Genomic DNA, 16,265 nt, shown 5'->3' with positions numbered 1-16,265 from the left:
TGGGTGGACTTGTCCTTTAATCAGTAGGCCTACTATACCCCTCCCTGCATTTCCACAGGCCCAGCCACCCCCCTTCATTTTTTTAAATTTGTTTTGTTTTGTGAACAATTTTGAATTGAGGGGCCACTAGTTTAAAAAAAAAAAAAAAAAACAGTCTCGTTGGGCATGCGCGTCAAATTCAACAACAGTTCACCGAGAATCAACAGTGGTTTTGTTGATGGGTGGAGCCGAAAAGTCCATGTGTAATTTGACGTTCGAGAAGTCCTTATTTGACCAATCAAATCGCAACACATCTTTCTTGTGTAGTGCAACGTAATGATTTAATCCAAGTTTGAAGTTAGATATTGCATACTGACTAAGTTTATATATTATAGTTGATTATAAAATATTATTAAATCTATCTTAGTTTCTACAAAAGAAAAAATGGTATTAAAATTACTTTTCAATGAAAGTAATATAATTACTTTGAGATAAATTAGACCAACATCAAATTGACAAAAGTAGCACATACGTGTATGGGATCCCTACGTGTATTAAGGTATGCGAGTCCGCTACTGAACCGATTTCGTTGCAGTGGTGATAATTTCTTAATGTCAGACTGTTATCGAGCATTTACTCATCATTGATGGCGAGACGAAGGGATATGTTCAATTTGCACAACTTTTTAAGCTCGATTCCAGTTCTCTTGGTGACTTTGTCTCTTCATTATGATGGTAAGATCTCAAAATTGTTGCTCACGCCTTTGCCGTAGTCCCATCCATTACAAGTTTTGTATTGTTCTTTGTTGTACTTGTAGTCTCATGTCGTCGGCCAAGCAAGTCCCAAATCACTTGTCTAACGATTAACGAAAGTAAAAGTAACACTTTGTTTATGAAATCACGCTGTTTTTGCCGAGTTTAAGGTTCATAGTAAGGATCTACAACAGATGACAAGTTGTTGATGGAGGCAGATGCGATTGCTTGACTTGTTCATGTTGTTTTGACTGTCTGATCGACATGATCGAGATCATTTAATTTCAAGTTAGGGATTTATTTGTTCCTAATTTTTACTTAATAATTTGAAATAAAAAGTCATTACGTACATTGATTCTTTCAACATCTGTCTTACTTCCATCAGCATTTTAAAAAACTTACTGACCCATCAATTAACTCCAGCTCTTTCCAATTTCCATGGCATTTTAATTTGTATTGATCTTTTCCCTTTATAATTGATTGAATTTGAAGTTTGAATGAAAAGAAAGAAGAAAAATTGGCATATATTCTAGTCTTTCAAATGTGAGTTAAATCTAGAGATGAGCTCGATGCCAATTAATCTATTTCATGAAAAATTTGCGGATGTTCTTTGTTTTCTGTGCAGATGGAGAAGCGAAATCGGAAGCAGAGGCCAAGAAATACATGGAGACTGGAAACACTTTGTTAGCAGCTGGTCAGCTTGCTGATGCACTGGCCCAATATAATTCTGCAATAGGTATAAACATTTACCAGTCTTATTTTACCAACTGTGCCAGTAATGAATTAACCATTAGACTGCTTAGTAAACACTTTCGATGTGATACTATAGTGTAAAGCGTGTACGGTACTGTATATTTTTTTAAATTCCATAGCAACCTACTATGAGTAAATTACTTTCTTTTCATTGAAAAAATTGATAGTTCTGTTCCGGTAACTTTGTTTAAATAGGAGGAGAAAAATTAACAAAACAATATAGCCACTGTTGGTGATAGCTTAAAGGACAAGTCCGAACCCAACACCCAGCCAATATGTATTATCCACTTGAATATTCCAAACCTCTAGAAAAACATGCTGTCAGGCCCAAATTCACAAAATAGGTTGAAACCACAGAAGGGATTTAAACCAATTACCTTTCATAATGATAATTTCAAGCTCATTGAAATAAGTGTAATGAGCACTCATTTGCTATGTGCATCCCTAAAGAAAATATGCAAATGGGGGGGAAAAAATGGATGTCTGCCACCAAGCCCTAAATTATAGCAATGGGTCATTAAATCGATTGCTCTATGCCCTTTAAAAAAAATACTGTTCAGGAACCAATCAGAATGGTGCTCTTATATTTGCAATCCATTGCCAACCTTTGTGGTACAACAAAGCCGAGATCAAATTCAGTACTGTGTACACTTAAAAATAGCCTCAGGACAGCATGTAACAAAGAGAAAGTTTTTAGAAATCTCCCTTGTGAATTATACCTAATGAAAGAACACGGAACATGTATTATTAAAGGGATGGTCCAGGCTGGAAATATTTATTTCTCAATAAATAGAGTGAAATACACTGAGCAAAATGCTGATAATTTTATCAAAATCAGGTCACAAATAACAAAGTTATTGAATTTTAAAGATTTGCATTTATTCCAGTGAAACAGTTCTAGGGATGTCTTTATGAATATGCAATAGGTGGGCTGATGATGCATATCCCCACTTGTTCTTTTGTATTCTATTATATGAAATTAGGTTTATTTAAATTTTTTCTACCAAGAACTAAAGCAATTGGATTGACAACTGATTGAGTGCATTAGTTATTTATTGCCGCATCTTATTTCTTCATAATGGAGACATATCAATTACACATGTATAAAAAAATTAAACATTTATTATTTCATGTAATAACATAACAAAAAGGAAAGTGGGGATGTGACATCATCAGCCCACCTAATGAATATTCATGACAATGTGGATATAACTGTTTTCACAAAATATTGATAAACTTGAGACTTAATAACTTTGTTATTTATTATCCGATATGATGAAATTTTCAGCATTTTGCTGTGAATTTTACTCTATTTATGTAGATATAAATTTCTTCAGCCCGGACAATCCCTTTCATCACAGTTTGGTGTGAACTTTTCTGTGTGTGAGTCAGAATGTATTCAAATAATGCTCTTTGCTACTGCACCAATATTGCAAATCATTAAACTATACATAAGTGAAGGGATGCCTAAAAATAAATTGCAGGGGTTTTTTGTATGAAAAAAAAAATTGGTTAGAAAAATAGAATAGTATGAATATTTTCTTTAACAGACATTGTGTATTATAGTTAGAATCTTTGAAAAAATGAAACCTTCAGTAGACTATAACGAAACTCTCTGCAAAAAGAGAGCAGTTGAAATCTCTGTAAAGATATGCCTCTATTAAAGGGATGGTCCGGGCTGGAAGTATTTATAGCTAAATAGAATTCACTGAGCAAAATGCCAAAAAATTTCATCAAAATCGGATAACAAATAAAAAATTAATTGAATTTTAAAGTTTCGCAATATTTTGTGAAAACAGTCGTCATGAATATTCATTAGGTGGGCTGATGATGTCACATCCCCACTTGTTCTTTTGTATTTTATTATATGAAATTAGGTTTATTCAAATTTTTTCCTCCAAGAACTAGAAAAAGGGGAATGACAGCTGATTTAGTGCATTAGATATTTATTGCTGCAACTTATTTCATTATAAGGGAGACATATTATTCACACAAGTATGACATAATGGAAAATTATGATTTTATGTAATAACATAAGAAAACGGAAAGTGGGGATGTGACATCATCAGCCCACCTAATATTCATGACGACTGTTTTCACAAAATATTGCTAAACTTTGAACTTCAATAACTTTATTATTTGTTATCCGATTTTGATGAAATTTTCGGCATTTTGCTCAGTGAATTCTACTCTATGTATTAAGATATAAGTATTTTTAGCCCAGACCATCCCTTTAAAGGAAGGTTTATTATTTAATTTTGTCAAGACAATGATCCTGAGAACTACATGGCATACTACAAGAGAGCCGCTGTTTACCTGGCCCAAGGAAGGTCCAAACTGGCTCTACCAGACTTGAAGAAGAGCATGACTCTCAAGAAGGACTTCACTCCCGCTCTCATCAACCATGGCAATGTACTATTTAAGCTGGGACATCTTGCTAAAGCTAGGGAAGATTATGCTGCCGTGGTGAGATATTGGATTCATTTTCTCTGTTCTTTTTTTCTACTACTTTACCCCTTTTCATCATCCTTGTCCTCCTCATCCTCCATCTCCTCCCTTCCTTCATTCCTTCTCTACATCTTTTTAGAGGACTTTCATTCCCTTTTCAATTAGTGCTTTAAATCTCCATTCTTTGCTGCTTTATGTGATTCTCACTTAAGTTCCCATGTTCCCACTTAGTACTTTTTTAAATGTGTACCTTTATCTGAATTCATATGACTTCCCCAAGTGGTTCAATTGACATACCTATTCTTGCTGAACCCAACTGGCGTGGAAAGGTGATTGAAATTCATCAGCTTGGGCCAGCAGATAGGAAACAAACCATGATTTCTAATTCAGTTTTTTTTACTGAATGGTTACAAGATTTCAGGTTTGCTGAAAATAGAGGTTTATTCATGAATTCTTCCATTATGAAATTACACTTTGAATGTCACCATTGCGGTCCAAAATTCACAAAGATTGGTTACATGTTCAAGTTTATCCATTTAGTTTAATTTTCTCCCATGGGTTGGGAAGCAACATCCTTTGTGAAATGTTCAGTGGGTTGAATACAGCAGTTAGGTATAAACTGAGGATTAGATTTACTCCAGGGGAGCATTTCATGAATGGATTCGTCGGACATTTTATCTGACAGTCACAGTTGCCATAGTAACATGCATCTCAACCAATTTAAAATCAAGGAAAGTTGTCTGATCTGACAACTTGTCTGACAAAACTGTTGATGAAAAGCTCCCCTGGTAAGGTTTAACCCACTTTCATGAATTCAAGCTTGCATGTTATTTGGAGTTCAAGATAATATAATTATTTTTTTCCTTCTTTCTGCTTTCAGTTAAAATTTGATCCATCTAATAAAGAGGCTGAGAAGCAACTTGGGATGACCCGTACCGTGGAGGAGAGAATAGCTATAGGAGATAAACAATTCCAATCAAATCAAATAGAACAAGCATTAGATGCGTACTCAAAGGTTCTTATGGTGAGTCAGTAATCACATTTGCTATGATAATTGCCAGGACCAGTGAGAGTTGATTATGTGGACTGCACTTGTAGCATTTTGAAGTTAAATCCATCAAACTTGAAAATATACTGATAATTGCTATTTTTTATAGAGTAAGTAGGATATATGAACAGTCTGCTTCCAAGGAACTAGGACAAAGCCAAAATGAAAGCATTGCGGATATTTTACAACTTTCTTGCAAACAATTTGTCATCATTGATAAAGAAAAATTTGCTTCAAATTGACTATGAAGATTTGTCCTGAATTATGAAGGACTCTAGCGAAACTGACATGACTTTGTTACAAAGTCAGTGATACTGTTTGAAGGTCTTGCTAGGTAGAGGCCGAGGGTTTTAGTAAATTGAAACACTATATCATTACCCCAGTCGTCTTATTTTGACTTGCCTCCACACATTGCACATTCTCCACTCCCTGCAAAATATTCAGCAAAGGGCATGAGTTGCCTTATTTCAAGTTGGTACTACACAAAGATTTAAGCATGACTTAAAATTCACTTGAGACATCAGTGAAAGACATCACCTCATTGGTCGGATCATGCACTCTACCATACAATCAAATAACACCAATGAGATCACGTGCTAATTGTAATGTGTGTTCTTAATTGACGCTTAAAGCTAAATGAAAGTAGTTGCAGTAAAACACTGATTTCGTGAGAAAGTCTGTAAAACCAAGGTTAAGTATTACTATATCATCGTGGATCTAGATCTGGTACAGTTACATAAATTGAACTTTGTGAAATCCTAAAATCTAAGCTGAAAAACGATGACACTGAAGATCGCAAACACAGATAGGCACACGTGGGACAGTGTATTATTATTGCTGGAATAAAGACCCAATGGAAGTGACCGAATCCGCGCTTATTTTGCTTATTTCTCAGCAATTACACAATTTCTTCCAGAATCCTTTGGCACATATTTTTTATTCATACAAACAGACACTTGGGTGGTCATTATATCAGATTCTGTAAAAAGTCATTTTGAGATTGCTACCACAACTGGCATTTATCTTTAAGCATGAATTAAATTGGACTTTATATCTTTTTGAAATCCCTCCCAATTGATGTCTTTTGTAGATCTGTATGTAAAATAGTACAAAAATCCATAAACGACAAAATTTTCAATAAAATCACATTGTCTTTCAAAAGGCTTTCAATTTTCTCATTATTTCCTTTCCTTGCAGTATTTACCCTGGAATGCAGATATGCACAGGAAACGGGCAAAAGTCTACACAGAGTTAGGAGAGTTATACAAAGCCATCGAAGATCTAAGATCTGTAACTAAACTTGTTCCAGACAGCACAGAAGTCTATCTTGAAATGAGTAGAACGCATGACAGTATGGGAGATCTAGATATGGCCTTAGAGTAAGTTTGAATTTTCTTTCCTTTCTTGGGGGGTGTTAGGTTTTCATTGGAAGCTTCACAGTTTATAGATATGAAATGAGATTTTCAAAGTTCCCTGTTTTCTTGCTTTTGTCTTTGAATATTTTGAAGTTGAAGTAATTTTTTTGTGGGGGGTGGGGGTGTCAACATTCAGTCAGGGGGGGGGGGGGTTGGGGGAGAGGTAGAGGGTAGAGATTAAAGGACTGGGGGAGAGGTACTCAATTTGTACATGTAGAAGACATCAAACTTATGATATTTGAAGAAGTCATGCCGACACTATGAAATTCATCACAAATGATTGATATGTTTCTCTTTTTTTCTTTCTTTTTCATATTTTCCAATGTATTTTGATCAACATCAGTTTCAACTGGTGATTGTGATATTATGAGATACAATTACAATATATTTGATTGATTGCAATTTTTGTACATGATTTGCTATTAATTACAGTTAAGAGTATCTGAACAATTGATAATTCTTATTTTTGCCCACACAATGTGTATTTGTGTGATTATGAATTAATGTAAAATGCTAAGCAAACTCATGTATTGACCATTTGTCTGATTTTTGTCTCTGTTTGATCATGTAGAGATATACGAGAATGTTTGAAACTGGATCCTGATCATAAGGAATGCTTCCCTCTTTACAAGCTGCTCAAGAAAATCAGAAGATTTTTGGATGCCGCTGAAAATTATATCCGTGATGGAAGGTAAGTGTTTATAAATTATCCGTTTCTGAAGAAATTGGTCACAAATCTCTTTTCCCCTTACTTCCCTTTCCCCCATTTTAATATTTGTTTGATTCATCCATTTATTTCTTATTTAATATCTTCATCATTATTTTGGTAAGTGTTTAGGATTTAAGGGGGGTTAAGACTTCATTTCAAGAAATTTCAGTGTGAAATCCTCTTTTTGAAATGATCATTTCCTCTGTTTGTTGTTGTGTCTCTTAGATATGATGAGGCGATAGAAAAATTAAAAGCATCGATAGAGGCTGCTGGTAAAGGAGGTGTTTATGAACTCAGGGCAAATGCAAGGATATGTCACGCATATAGAATGGTAAGGACAGTTGTTGATTACCACCCCTATATAATTATGCAATTCAGTTTTGAATAGTATAAATTTTACCGGAAAACTATGGACTTATTATCGAATTTCTTTATTTCTTTGTCTTTTGTTTCAGCGTGTTTCTATTTCTTGCTCATTTGTTTCTTTTCTTTGAATTATGGTAATAATGATAAAAAGCATAAATTTGTAGAGTGCAGCTTTTATGATAAATATATTCAGCTGTGCTGGGCAAGAGCTCATACCCTTTTTTAGCAAAACAATGATAATTCATTGAATAAACAAATTGATAACATTTCTCTTATTTAATGTGTATTCACATATACTCATCCGTTTGTTAGATTATTCATTACATCATTCCTCTTATCTTTATTTAACTTTTAGGTCACTTGTGAGTTGAAAGTCCAAACAACATTCCCATGTGTCAGTTTAGAAAAACGAATGTAGCCAAATACTCACATTTGTTATTCGTTTTATAGGGTTTGTGAGAAATTTCCTGTAATGTCTTTGTAATATGGAGATTTTGTTTTTTTTATTACACTATTTCTCGACAGAGCCAAAATATACCTGAAGCTAAAAAGATGTGTTCACTGGTTTTAAAGGACGATCCAGAAAATATAGATGTACTCATAGATAGAGCTGAAACTTATATCCAAGATGAAATGTATGAAGAAGGTGAGTCTCTCATTAGACCTTGGCCTGGTATCACAAGTTAATTGCAATTGATCCAATCAGTCTCAATTATGGCAAGCTGTTTTTCTTCTAAAAGATGTATGATCCACTTTGTAAACAAAGAGAAGCACAGTGGTCGGTCAATGCCATTTATTTATTTATTCATTTCAAATATTTAAAAGAAGGGTAGCCCTATCAGCAACAAGCTGGTTTTTGTTGGGGCCCTTCGTAACAAACACAAACATCCATATGATGCATGCATGAGTGTTGAAGTTAAAGAAAAAACTTTTGAAAACAGATTATGGCTTCATAAGCTTTCCATCGTTGAGATCGGTTGGACAAATTGCTAGCACTCTCTGTACGATGGGAAGTTGAATTGTTCATATATTCTAGTTGTAAGGACATTTACTGCATAGATGCTTATGTGTATAGCAATTTCTAATCATTATGCTCCCAAACTTTTTAGTGATTGGATTTATCCTGAATAATTTAAAAAATTTGTTCCAAACTGTTGTTGAATGTTTATATCTGAAAAAAAGATGCTCTTTACAATTACAATTGCGTACGTTTTAATTTTCAAATAAAAAAACTTTGTGATGGATAATTAACATTTCTATAGAGATGGCAGTGGTTCAAATCAATGCTTGTATTGAGTCAATGGAAAGATCCCTGATTTAAAGTACAAATTGTGATGGAAAAAACAACAACAAATAAGCAAATTAAGAAATATTGTTTGAGTGAAAATAATATGTAATGTGTTTTTTTAACCATGTTTCTTGATGTCTATCTCTTTCAGCTGTAAGTGATTACCAAAAAGCCAAAGAAATAGATGACGTGCAGAGAACACAAGAAGGATTAGATAGAGCGCAGAAACTTTTAAAACAATCCAAGAAAAGGGATTACTACAAAATTTTAGGTGTCAGAAGGTAAAATTTTATTACATCAATCTTTTTTTTTCATGATGCATGATGTTACAAACAATGATAATTAGCCTTTACTCATTTGGTGATTTCAAGTTCAGTGTTGACCTTTTGGTGTTGGTGTCAATTTTTACACAATTATAACACCAAACATAAAATGAAGATGGTCCCGAAAAGTCATTCACTAGTTCTTGAGATGTCAATAATGTGATCTGGATCAGTATTACAAATTCTGAATAAGTTTTGGAGCTAGGGGAAGCAATCCAAATTTCAACACCAACACCAAGGCCAACACCGGACTTGAAATCACCCGTTGATATTTTCATTCAGCTGATTGAAAAGAAAATGTATACTTGTTAGTAACTATATGGTGGCTGACGACAATCATTCTTATTGAACAGGACCCAATTGCATAAGAGTTACTAATTTTGCCATCCAATGTAATACACCGTTCTCATACTTTCTAAAACTAGTTTACTGGAAACCGGTTTAGGAAAACAGTGTGGAAGATCGCTTTGCTAGCATTCCCATTTCATCTGCAGAAATGATCTTGTTGCTAGGAGAATGCTGTCGGTGGGGGTGACATGTTTCGCAGAAAATTTTAAACCATAGCGTAGACATTCTACACACAGTGTGTGGAGTAACGGGCTCAAAATGTGCAAAGATCGCTTCCCAAAGAACGGTTGTGTCCTCACTTACACTAAAACCAGTTTAATGAGACAAAGCGATCTTGAAAACTACATCGCGAGGTGGTTTTCCGAACTGGAAGACCGCTTTGACCTTTCTCATTACACGTTAAACTAGTTTCCAGTAGGCTATCAAAATTATGGATTTCATTGAAGTTACCATCGCATGGAAAAGTTACTATAAAAGGTCGTCAAAGGATGTGAGTGCTGTAGTGGGATTCAAACCCTGTATGTTTTGATTCAAGTCCGGAGACTGAACCACAATTACCCCTGCAAAGTGTTGTGGATCTCCCATGATACAAGTCTATTTTTTCGTCTTGCAGAAATGCTGTCAAAAAGGAAATATTGAAAGCATATCGACAATTAGCTATGCAATGGCATCCGGACAAACATGAAGAAGGGGAAAAAAAATCCAAAGCAGAGAAAATGTTCATGGACATCGCCGATGCCAAAGAAGTTCTTACGGACCCGGGTATGTATGGGACAACTTAAAGGATAACGAAACCTTTGGAACAAGATAGCTTGTGTGAAAACAGAAAAATCAAAGAAACAGATGAATGAAAGTTTAAGAAAAATCGGACAAACAATGAGAAAGTTATGAGCATTTGAATATTGCGATCACTAATGCTATGGAGATCCTCCCATTGGCAATGCGATAAAGATGTGCGATGTCACTTGTGAACAACTCTCCCCATTACTTTAGTATATATTTCAGTTAAAATGCCTCTTTTATCACATCTATCAGTAGATCATGTGTTCTTTCTATAGGAGGGCATGTATACAGATTTTCAAAGAATACATTATGGATAAACAGTTTGTATCACCATAAGAAAAAGCAAAAAGATACATTTTTGGGGTATTTTATAGTCCATCAAAGGGAAAGTTGTTCACATGTGGCATCACACATCCTTGTCGCATTGCCAATGGGAGGATCTCCATAGCATTAGTGATTGCAATATTCAAATGCTCATAACTTTCTCATTGTTTGTCCGATTTTTCTTAAACTTTCTTTGTTCTTATTCTTTGATTTTTCTGTTTCGACATAAGCCTACTTGTTCCAAAGGTTTCATTCCCCTTTAAAGGGGTAGATAGGGGTGAATAGATAGAGTAAAGTTCACAAAGCAATATGCTAGAAATTTCATCAAAATCTGATAACAAAGACGGAAGTTATTGAATATAATATTGAATTTTAAAGTTAGGTTTATTTTGTGAAAACAGTTACGACATGACTTTTTTAAATGTTTGATAATAATGGTTGTGAGGATGAAAATTTGAGTTTTTATCCATGTGGATCATTTTGGATTATGCTTTATCATCATCCTTTTTATTATTATTAATAGTTTTCAATCATTGCTATGCTTTTAATCATTATTTACCATTTTTAAAACATTTCTTCAGAAATGAGGGAAAAATTTGATGCTGGTGAGGACCCGTTAGACCCTGAACAACAGCAACAGAGAAACCAAGGCTTTCATCACGGGCATCCATTCGGTTTTAATCCGTTCGGTAGCGGCGGTGGTGGTGGCGGTTTCAACTTCAAGTTCAAGTTCAACTAGAGTAAAACTTAACATTGACACAATCTGCAGGACTCTGTATCACTAACGTCTGTGATCAATCGCTAAATGGCAATGGCCAATCCAGGTCCCCGTCTTACGAACAGTTGCGATTGATCCGATCAACCACAACTGTGGAAAGCCAGCAACGTCAACATCCGAAATGCATGTTTGTTCAACATGTTTTCTCTATATGCTGTTTATTCATACATTAATTGCTTTCTTGAAAAGTTTGGGTGATTCTCTTTGTTTATGCAGGACATGGCACAAATTTCCTGTCGGAAAATATATGACACTGATGGATTTCCATACATTTGGGGTTGATCGGATCAATCGTAACTCTTCGTATGATGGGTGCCAGGGTCCCATCATACAAAGAGTTACCATTCGATCCAATCAAGTAACTCTATGGAAATCCATCAGGGTCATAATTTTTTCTATAGGAAATTGACACAATGTCCTTTGTAAACAAAGAGAAGCACAGTGAATTTTCAAGAAAACAACGAATGCACGAATATACATCATAGGTAGAAAATATTTTGAACAGACATGCATAATACATGTTGACGTTGCTGACCGTCCATAGTTGCAATTGATCGGATCAATCGTAACTCTTCATAAGACGGGGCCCTGGTCACCGTTCCATGCCAAGTGTGTTTAGAGTTCTTACCAGGAACCATTCAGGATCATTCTTTCATACTTGCAATCCATTACTAATCTTTGTGCTGCACGTCCCTGATTGATAACGGTGTGATGCCTACAGCAGAACAGAACCTTCAAGTTATCATCCTGTGAAACTTAAGAAAATGACATATTTTTTGTAGCCTGAGGGCTATTTCATATGCATAGCTCATTGTAAAGTTGACTTTTCAAACAACTGGAACATTCTTCAGGGTGCGAGATTTGGTTTTATTTCTGAAATCCAGTGTAATACATCTATTTCTACTTGAAAACTCTTCCTTGAGATATGGTCTGTATCTGGCATCAGCCATAATGGTTTCTACGAGACTGTCACGCCACTTTTATTAGCAAGCCGTTAAGTGTGTAAGAACTTCCTATTTTATAGTTGTGGTATTCTCAGTACTACTTAACAAAAATTTTTGCACTGCTTGAGTGAAAACCATGTACTATGTGACTTCACCGACCCCACCCCCCCCCCTAAAAAAATCCCTAATTCCCTCCAACCGGGACCCATTTACATAAACCTTAATGACCTATCATAAAGCCGATTTTCAGGATTGATCACAGCATTATGTGTGATCAATCTACAGATTATCTGTATGATCATTCCCTTACTTTAGTGTAACTGGCCCGGAAGAAGTTAATAATAGTCTTACTGCATGTAGATCAATAGAACCTTTATATAAATTGTCATTCAGGGAAGGATTTCATAAAATATACATATACAGATATATATTTTAAAAAAAGCAATTTGTCAACATCTCACTAATCAAAATGAGCTGGTTTGACTATATCTGAGATGCTTTTCTTTGTGCACTTTATGCAAAAATTAACTTCACTTTGTTCCTCTATATTGGACTTTACCAGGGTCACTTTTTCTTGTTAAAGTTGTGTCATGAAAATATACACCTATGGGATTTACTATAGAAAATTTTACCATTTTACTCATTAATTAGCAAGTCTTGTCCTTTTTCACAGAAAGTCAACTTCCCCCTTCTTGAATGTGGTGACCTCATTTTTGTTTAAATTTGTGAAATCTTTCTTTGTGAGTTAATGATAATTGCACAAAAGCTGGAATGATTTCATTTCTTTCTTAACTTTGCCTGTAGTGCCTTGGAGACTGTTAGTGCTGTATGAATAGTTTTGAAGAAAATTTTTAAAAATATCAAATGAAATAATTGAGAGATTGTACTCATGGTAACATGTATGTATATTGGCAATATTGTCATTGTCTTGAATAATTTTATTTGAAAGGGTAATTTCTCAATTAATTATTGGTGTTTTTACGTGATCTGCAATGAATAAAGCTAAATTCAACATCAGAATAGTTAGCTGAAAGTGTCCATTAGATGTTCACTTTCATTTGTTTAGTTCATATTCAAAGTTATGTTTTAACCAAAGTATTATAGAAGATGTTCAGATTTATTGTCCTCAAGTTTATCTTTTTTTGTATTCTATTTGATGGAAGAGAGTTGCTATTTTTGTACATTTCCTCCTTTCTAAATTATTTTGTCATGGTGTATTTTGGGATAAAAAGTAATTAAATTGGTTAAATATTTTGTATTTAATTTGGTTATGTAGGCCAAAAGCCCTGTGAATGGACAAAAAAATAATTAGAAAATGCATGCAAGATCCATAGCTATTCATGCAAACGCTCTACCATACGCACCAATGCCTTGGAAAACATATTTATAACTTTTTTTCATATCAGGTATAATGATACCCATAGTTGTTTGTCATCATTTCATCATTTTTTTTTTCTAGTTCGTATATATATTAGTTGCCCCCTCTTGATCGCAACTTTGAAAAGGAATAACTCAACTGTATTTTTCTATTTTTGTGTTTCAAAATGAATCGGCATATTTTGTGTTTAATAACTTCTACCTATGTGATGCCTTACAGTAGAGTTATATATTTCTATTAGAAATAAAAGCAGTCAAGTAAATTCAACTTTTAAAGTGACATTGCACTGGCACATTCAATAATGCCATCTTATAGGTTGAGAAAGATGGCACAAAATGAGGACCCATGATGCACTATTTCAGTTTTAGATTCAGTTTGGTTTATTTCAATATTTTACTGCCATTACAATGTTTAGTAATGATATATTTTTAACCAATTGTTTAAACATGATCAATTCTACCAAACAAATAATACACACAAAATTAAACGAAAGGAAAGAGACAAAAAAGCTTTAAAATGTTCAAGGAAGCTTATTTTGGGAGGGGGGAATGGTGCATTATGGGTCGCACATTGGTCATTCCCAACAGCACCATTAGATGGCAGTATTTGCTGTCTGTGTCCATGCAATGTCACTTTAGGTCAACTTCATGAGTAAAACAATTTTTCAATGTCAAAAGACGACTTAAAAGGTCTTATATTCTTCATTGTACACGTACATGTATGTCAAGATTTCTTTTAATGTGAAAGCCTTCTTCTGAAGTTCGTATTGCCTCAAATGCATTGAAGCTAATTTGACTGACAGTAATTTTGAAATCTCGTAAGATTCTCGCACTTTAGGTATAGTCAAAGATATTTATTTTTTTAGTTCTGGTACATTGACTTCTGCGAGGATGACCGTTTTCGAATTGGTGAGTCATGTAGTAGATTTATGATTGTTTGTCATTGTTATTTTTTCTCCAAATTACTTATATATTTGTCAACTACTGTATTTCATGATAAATGTATGTTTTGATATTTGGGGATTTTTAGAGGAAATGTCTGTATTTGTAAATATAAAGATTTCTCTATGAAAGAAACAATGTTGGAATGATTTCATTTTGTTGTCTCACAATTGTATTGAAACTTGTTGTTAGGCAAGTTACCACAAGTCAGAGCTACTTCTTCTATGCAAGAATCTACAAATATTCACATTCATAATAACTGAGACAATGGGGAATGCATAAAAGTTGTAAAAGACGCTTTCATGACTCATTCAATTTATCTTTCTCTGTGGCTTACTCGCCTCTCCCATTATTTTGTCAATTATGAAACATGGGTTTAGTGATGAATACTAGTAGACGACTTGAATTCCGGCATGAAAGATGTAGCTCTAACTTTTGGTAAATTAGGAGTCTACTCCTTTTCCGGGGGTGCACTGCTATGAAAAGGTGGACACTCTTCATTTCCAGATTAATGTAAAAAGAGTCGGTTTTCATAGCCAGACGATGTACAGTGAAAAGATATAAAAATACAAAAATATGGGAAAAAGGGTGTAATTTTAAATCCAGGTTACGTGTTAAGATTTTATTTTTATAATGAAAATAGAATATTCGAGGCATTATTTAGGATGGTGATGACAAAATCCTTCTTTGGTCTGCTCTGCTCTTGAAAGATGATTACTTATTTAGGCACGTTGGCCCACCTTGCTGCAGTGACAGTGTCACCCCCCCCCCCCCCCCCCCGCCGCTCCATTATTTCATCTTTACTTATTCCTTCCTTTCACATCTGCTATCTCACTCTTACACTGTTTCATTAGTTTACATTCACTTTTGTTCTTGCACTCTTTCATTATTTTATATTCACTTGGTCTACTACTCTAAGGGTCGTATTCTGAAGTCAGGTTTAACTTGGACCATGGTCTTACTCTGTGCTAAAGTTATAGGCCAAAAATTAAATCTGTTTCTATTGTATATTTGCTTTCATAATGAAGAAAAATACTTAATTTATCATTTCCAGACAATTATGAACAATTTGGGTGTCATATGAGTTCATAAATTGGATGTTTACTGTACAGATTTGTGCCCCAATTGGCTATCCATAGTTAAACCACAACTTTAAACCAGGGTTTATTTCAAACCCGAGTTCAGAATACGGGCCTAATAGTCTAGTACCACAAGGTCTAGACCCGTTCGGGTTACTATCAATGTGGTCTAATTGCTGTTTGGTCTACACTACACTTGTTCCGATACACACCCAAGTCTATTTCTCATTTGGTATAAGGCCCAGTGGGTCCAGATTCCACTTCGTCTCCTATCTGTTTACTTTGTCAAATGATAATTTGATTCATAAACAATTTATCTAACCGTGGTGTAAGAACAAATGGATTTTGGACAAAACGGGTGTAGCCCAACTGGAAATTTGACAGTAAATAGATGAAATGGCAATTAGGCAAAATGGAAAGTAGACAAACGAACTAGGATTAGACCATGTGGGAAGAGACCAAACAGAAAATACACAAAGTTGGTGTAGACCAAATGATAGACAAACTGGTAGCAGACAAACCAGGATTTGAACATGTAGGATGGGATACCTCTTGAGCACGGATGTACTCGAGGCCGGTATTTCCGAGTCACGAGGCCTATGGAGAGAA

The 16,265-nt window shown here is 34.7% G+C and overlaps 1 protein-coding gene across 1 annotated transcript; it reads left to right on the top strand.

Moving 5' to 3' along the window:
- Window positions 1-488: 488 nt before the first annotated feature.
- Window positions 489-14,715, top strand: LOC129279700 (dnaJ homolog subfamily C member 3-like). Its single transcript, XM_054915800.2, has 11 exons — window positions 489-713; window positions 1,357-1,467; window positions 3,751-3,950; window positions 4,813-4,956; window positions 6,178-6,359; window positions 6,967-7,086; window positions 7,330-7,435; window positions 7,996-8,116; window positions 8,910-9,039; window positions 10,043-10,191; window positions 11,118-14,715. The coding sequence occupies exons 1-11, from the start codon at window positions 626-628 to the stop codon at window positions 11,273-11,275; spliced, it is 1,509 nt and encodes a 502-aa protein (XP_054771775.2). The 5' UTR covers window positions 489-625; the 3' UTR covers window positions 11,276-14,715.
- The last annotated feature ends 1,550 nt before the right edge of the window (window positions 14,716-16,265 follow it).

The sequence above is a fragment of the Lytechinus pictus genome, chromosome 16, assembly GCF_037042905.1.
Source record: "Lytechinus pictus isolate F3 Inbred chromosome 16, Lp3.0, whole genome shotgun sequence".
Lineage (NCBI taxonomy): Eukaryota > Metazoa > Echinodermata > Echinoidea > Temnopleuroida > Toxopneustidae > Lytechinus > Lytechinus pictus.
This window is presented reverse-complemented; position numbering and strand designations above follow the sequence as displayed.

Coding starts and splice junctions, on each gene's coding strand:
- LOC129279700 (XM_054915800.2), top strand. CDS start 626: ATGGCGAGACGAAGGGATATGTTCAATTTGCACAACTTTTTAAGCTCG. Junction 3,951..4,812: donor GGGAAGATTATGCTGCCGTG/GTGAGATATTGG, acceptor TTCTGCTTTCAG/TTAAAATTTGATCCATCTAA. Junction 7,436..7,995: donor TATGTCACGCATATAGAATG/GTAAGGACAGTT, acceptor ATTTCTCGACAG/AGCCAAAATATACCTGAAGC.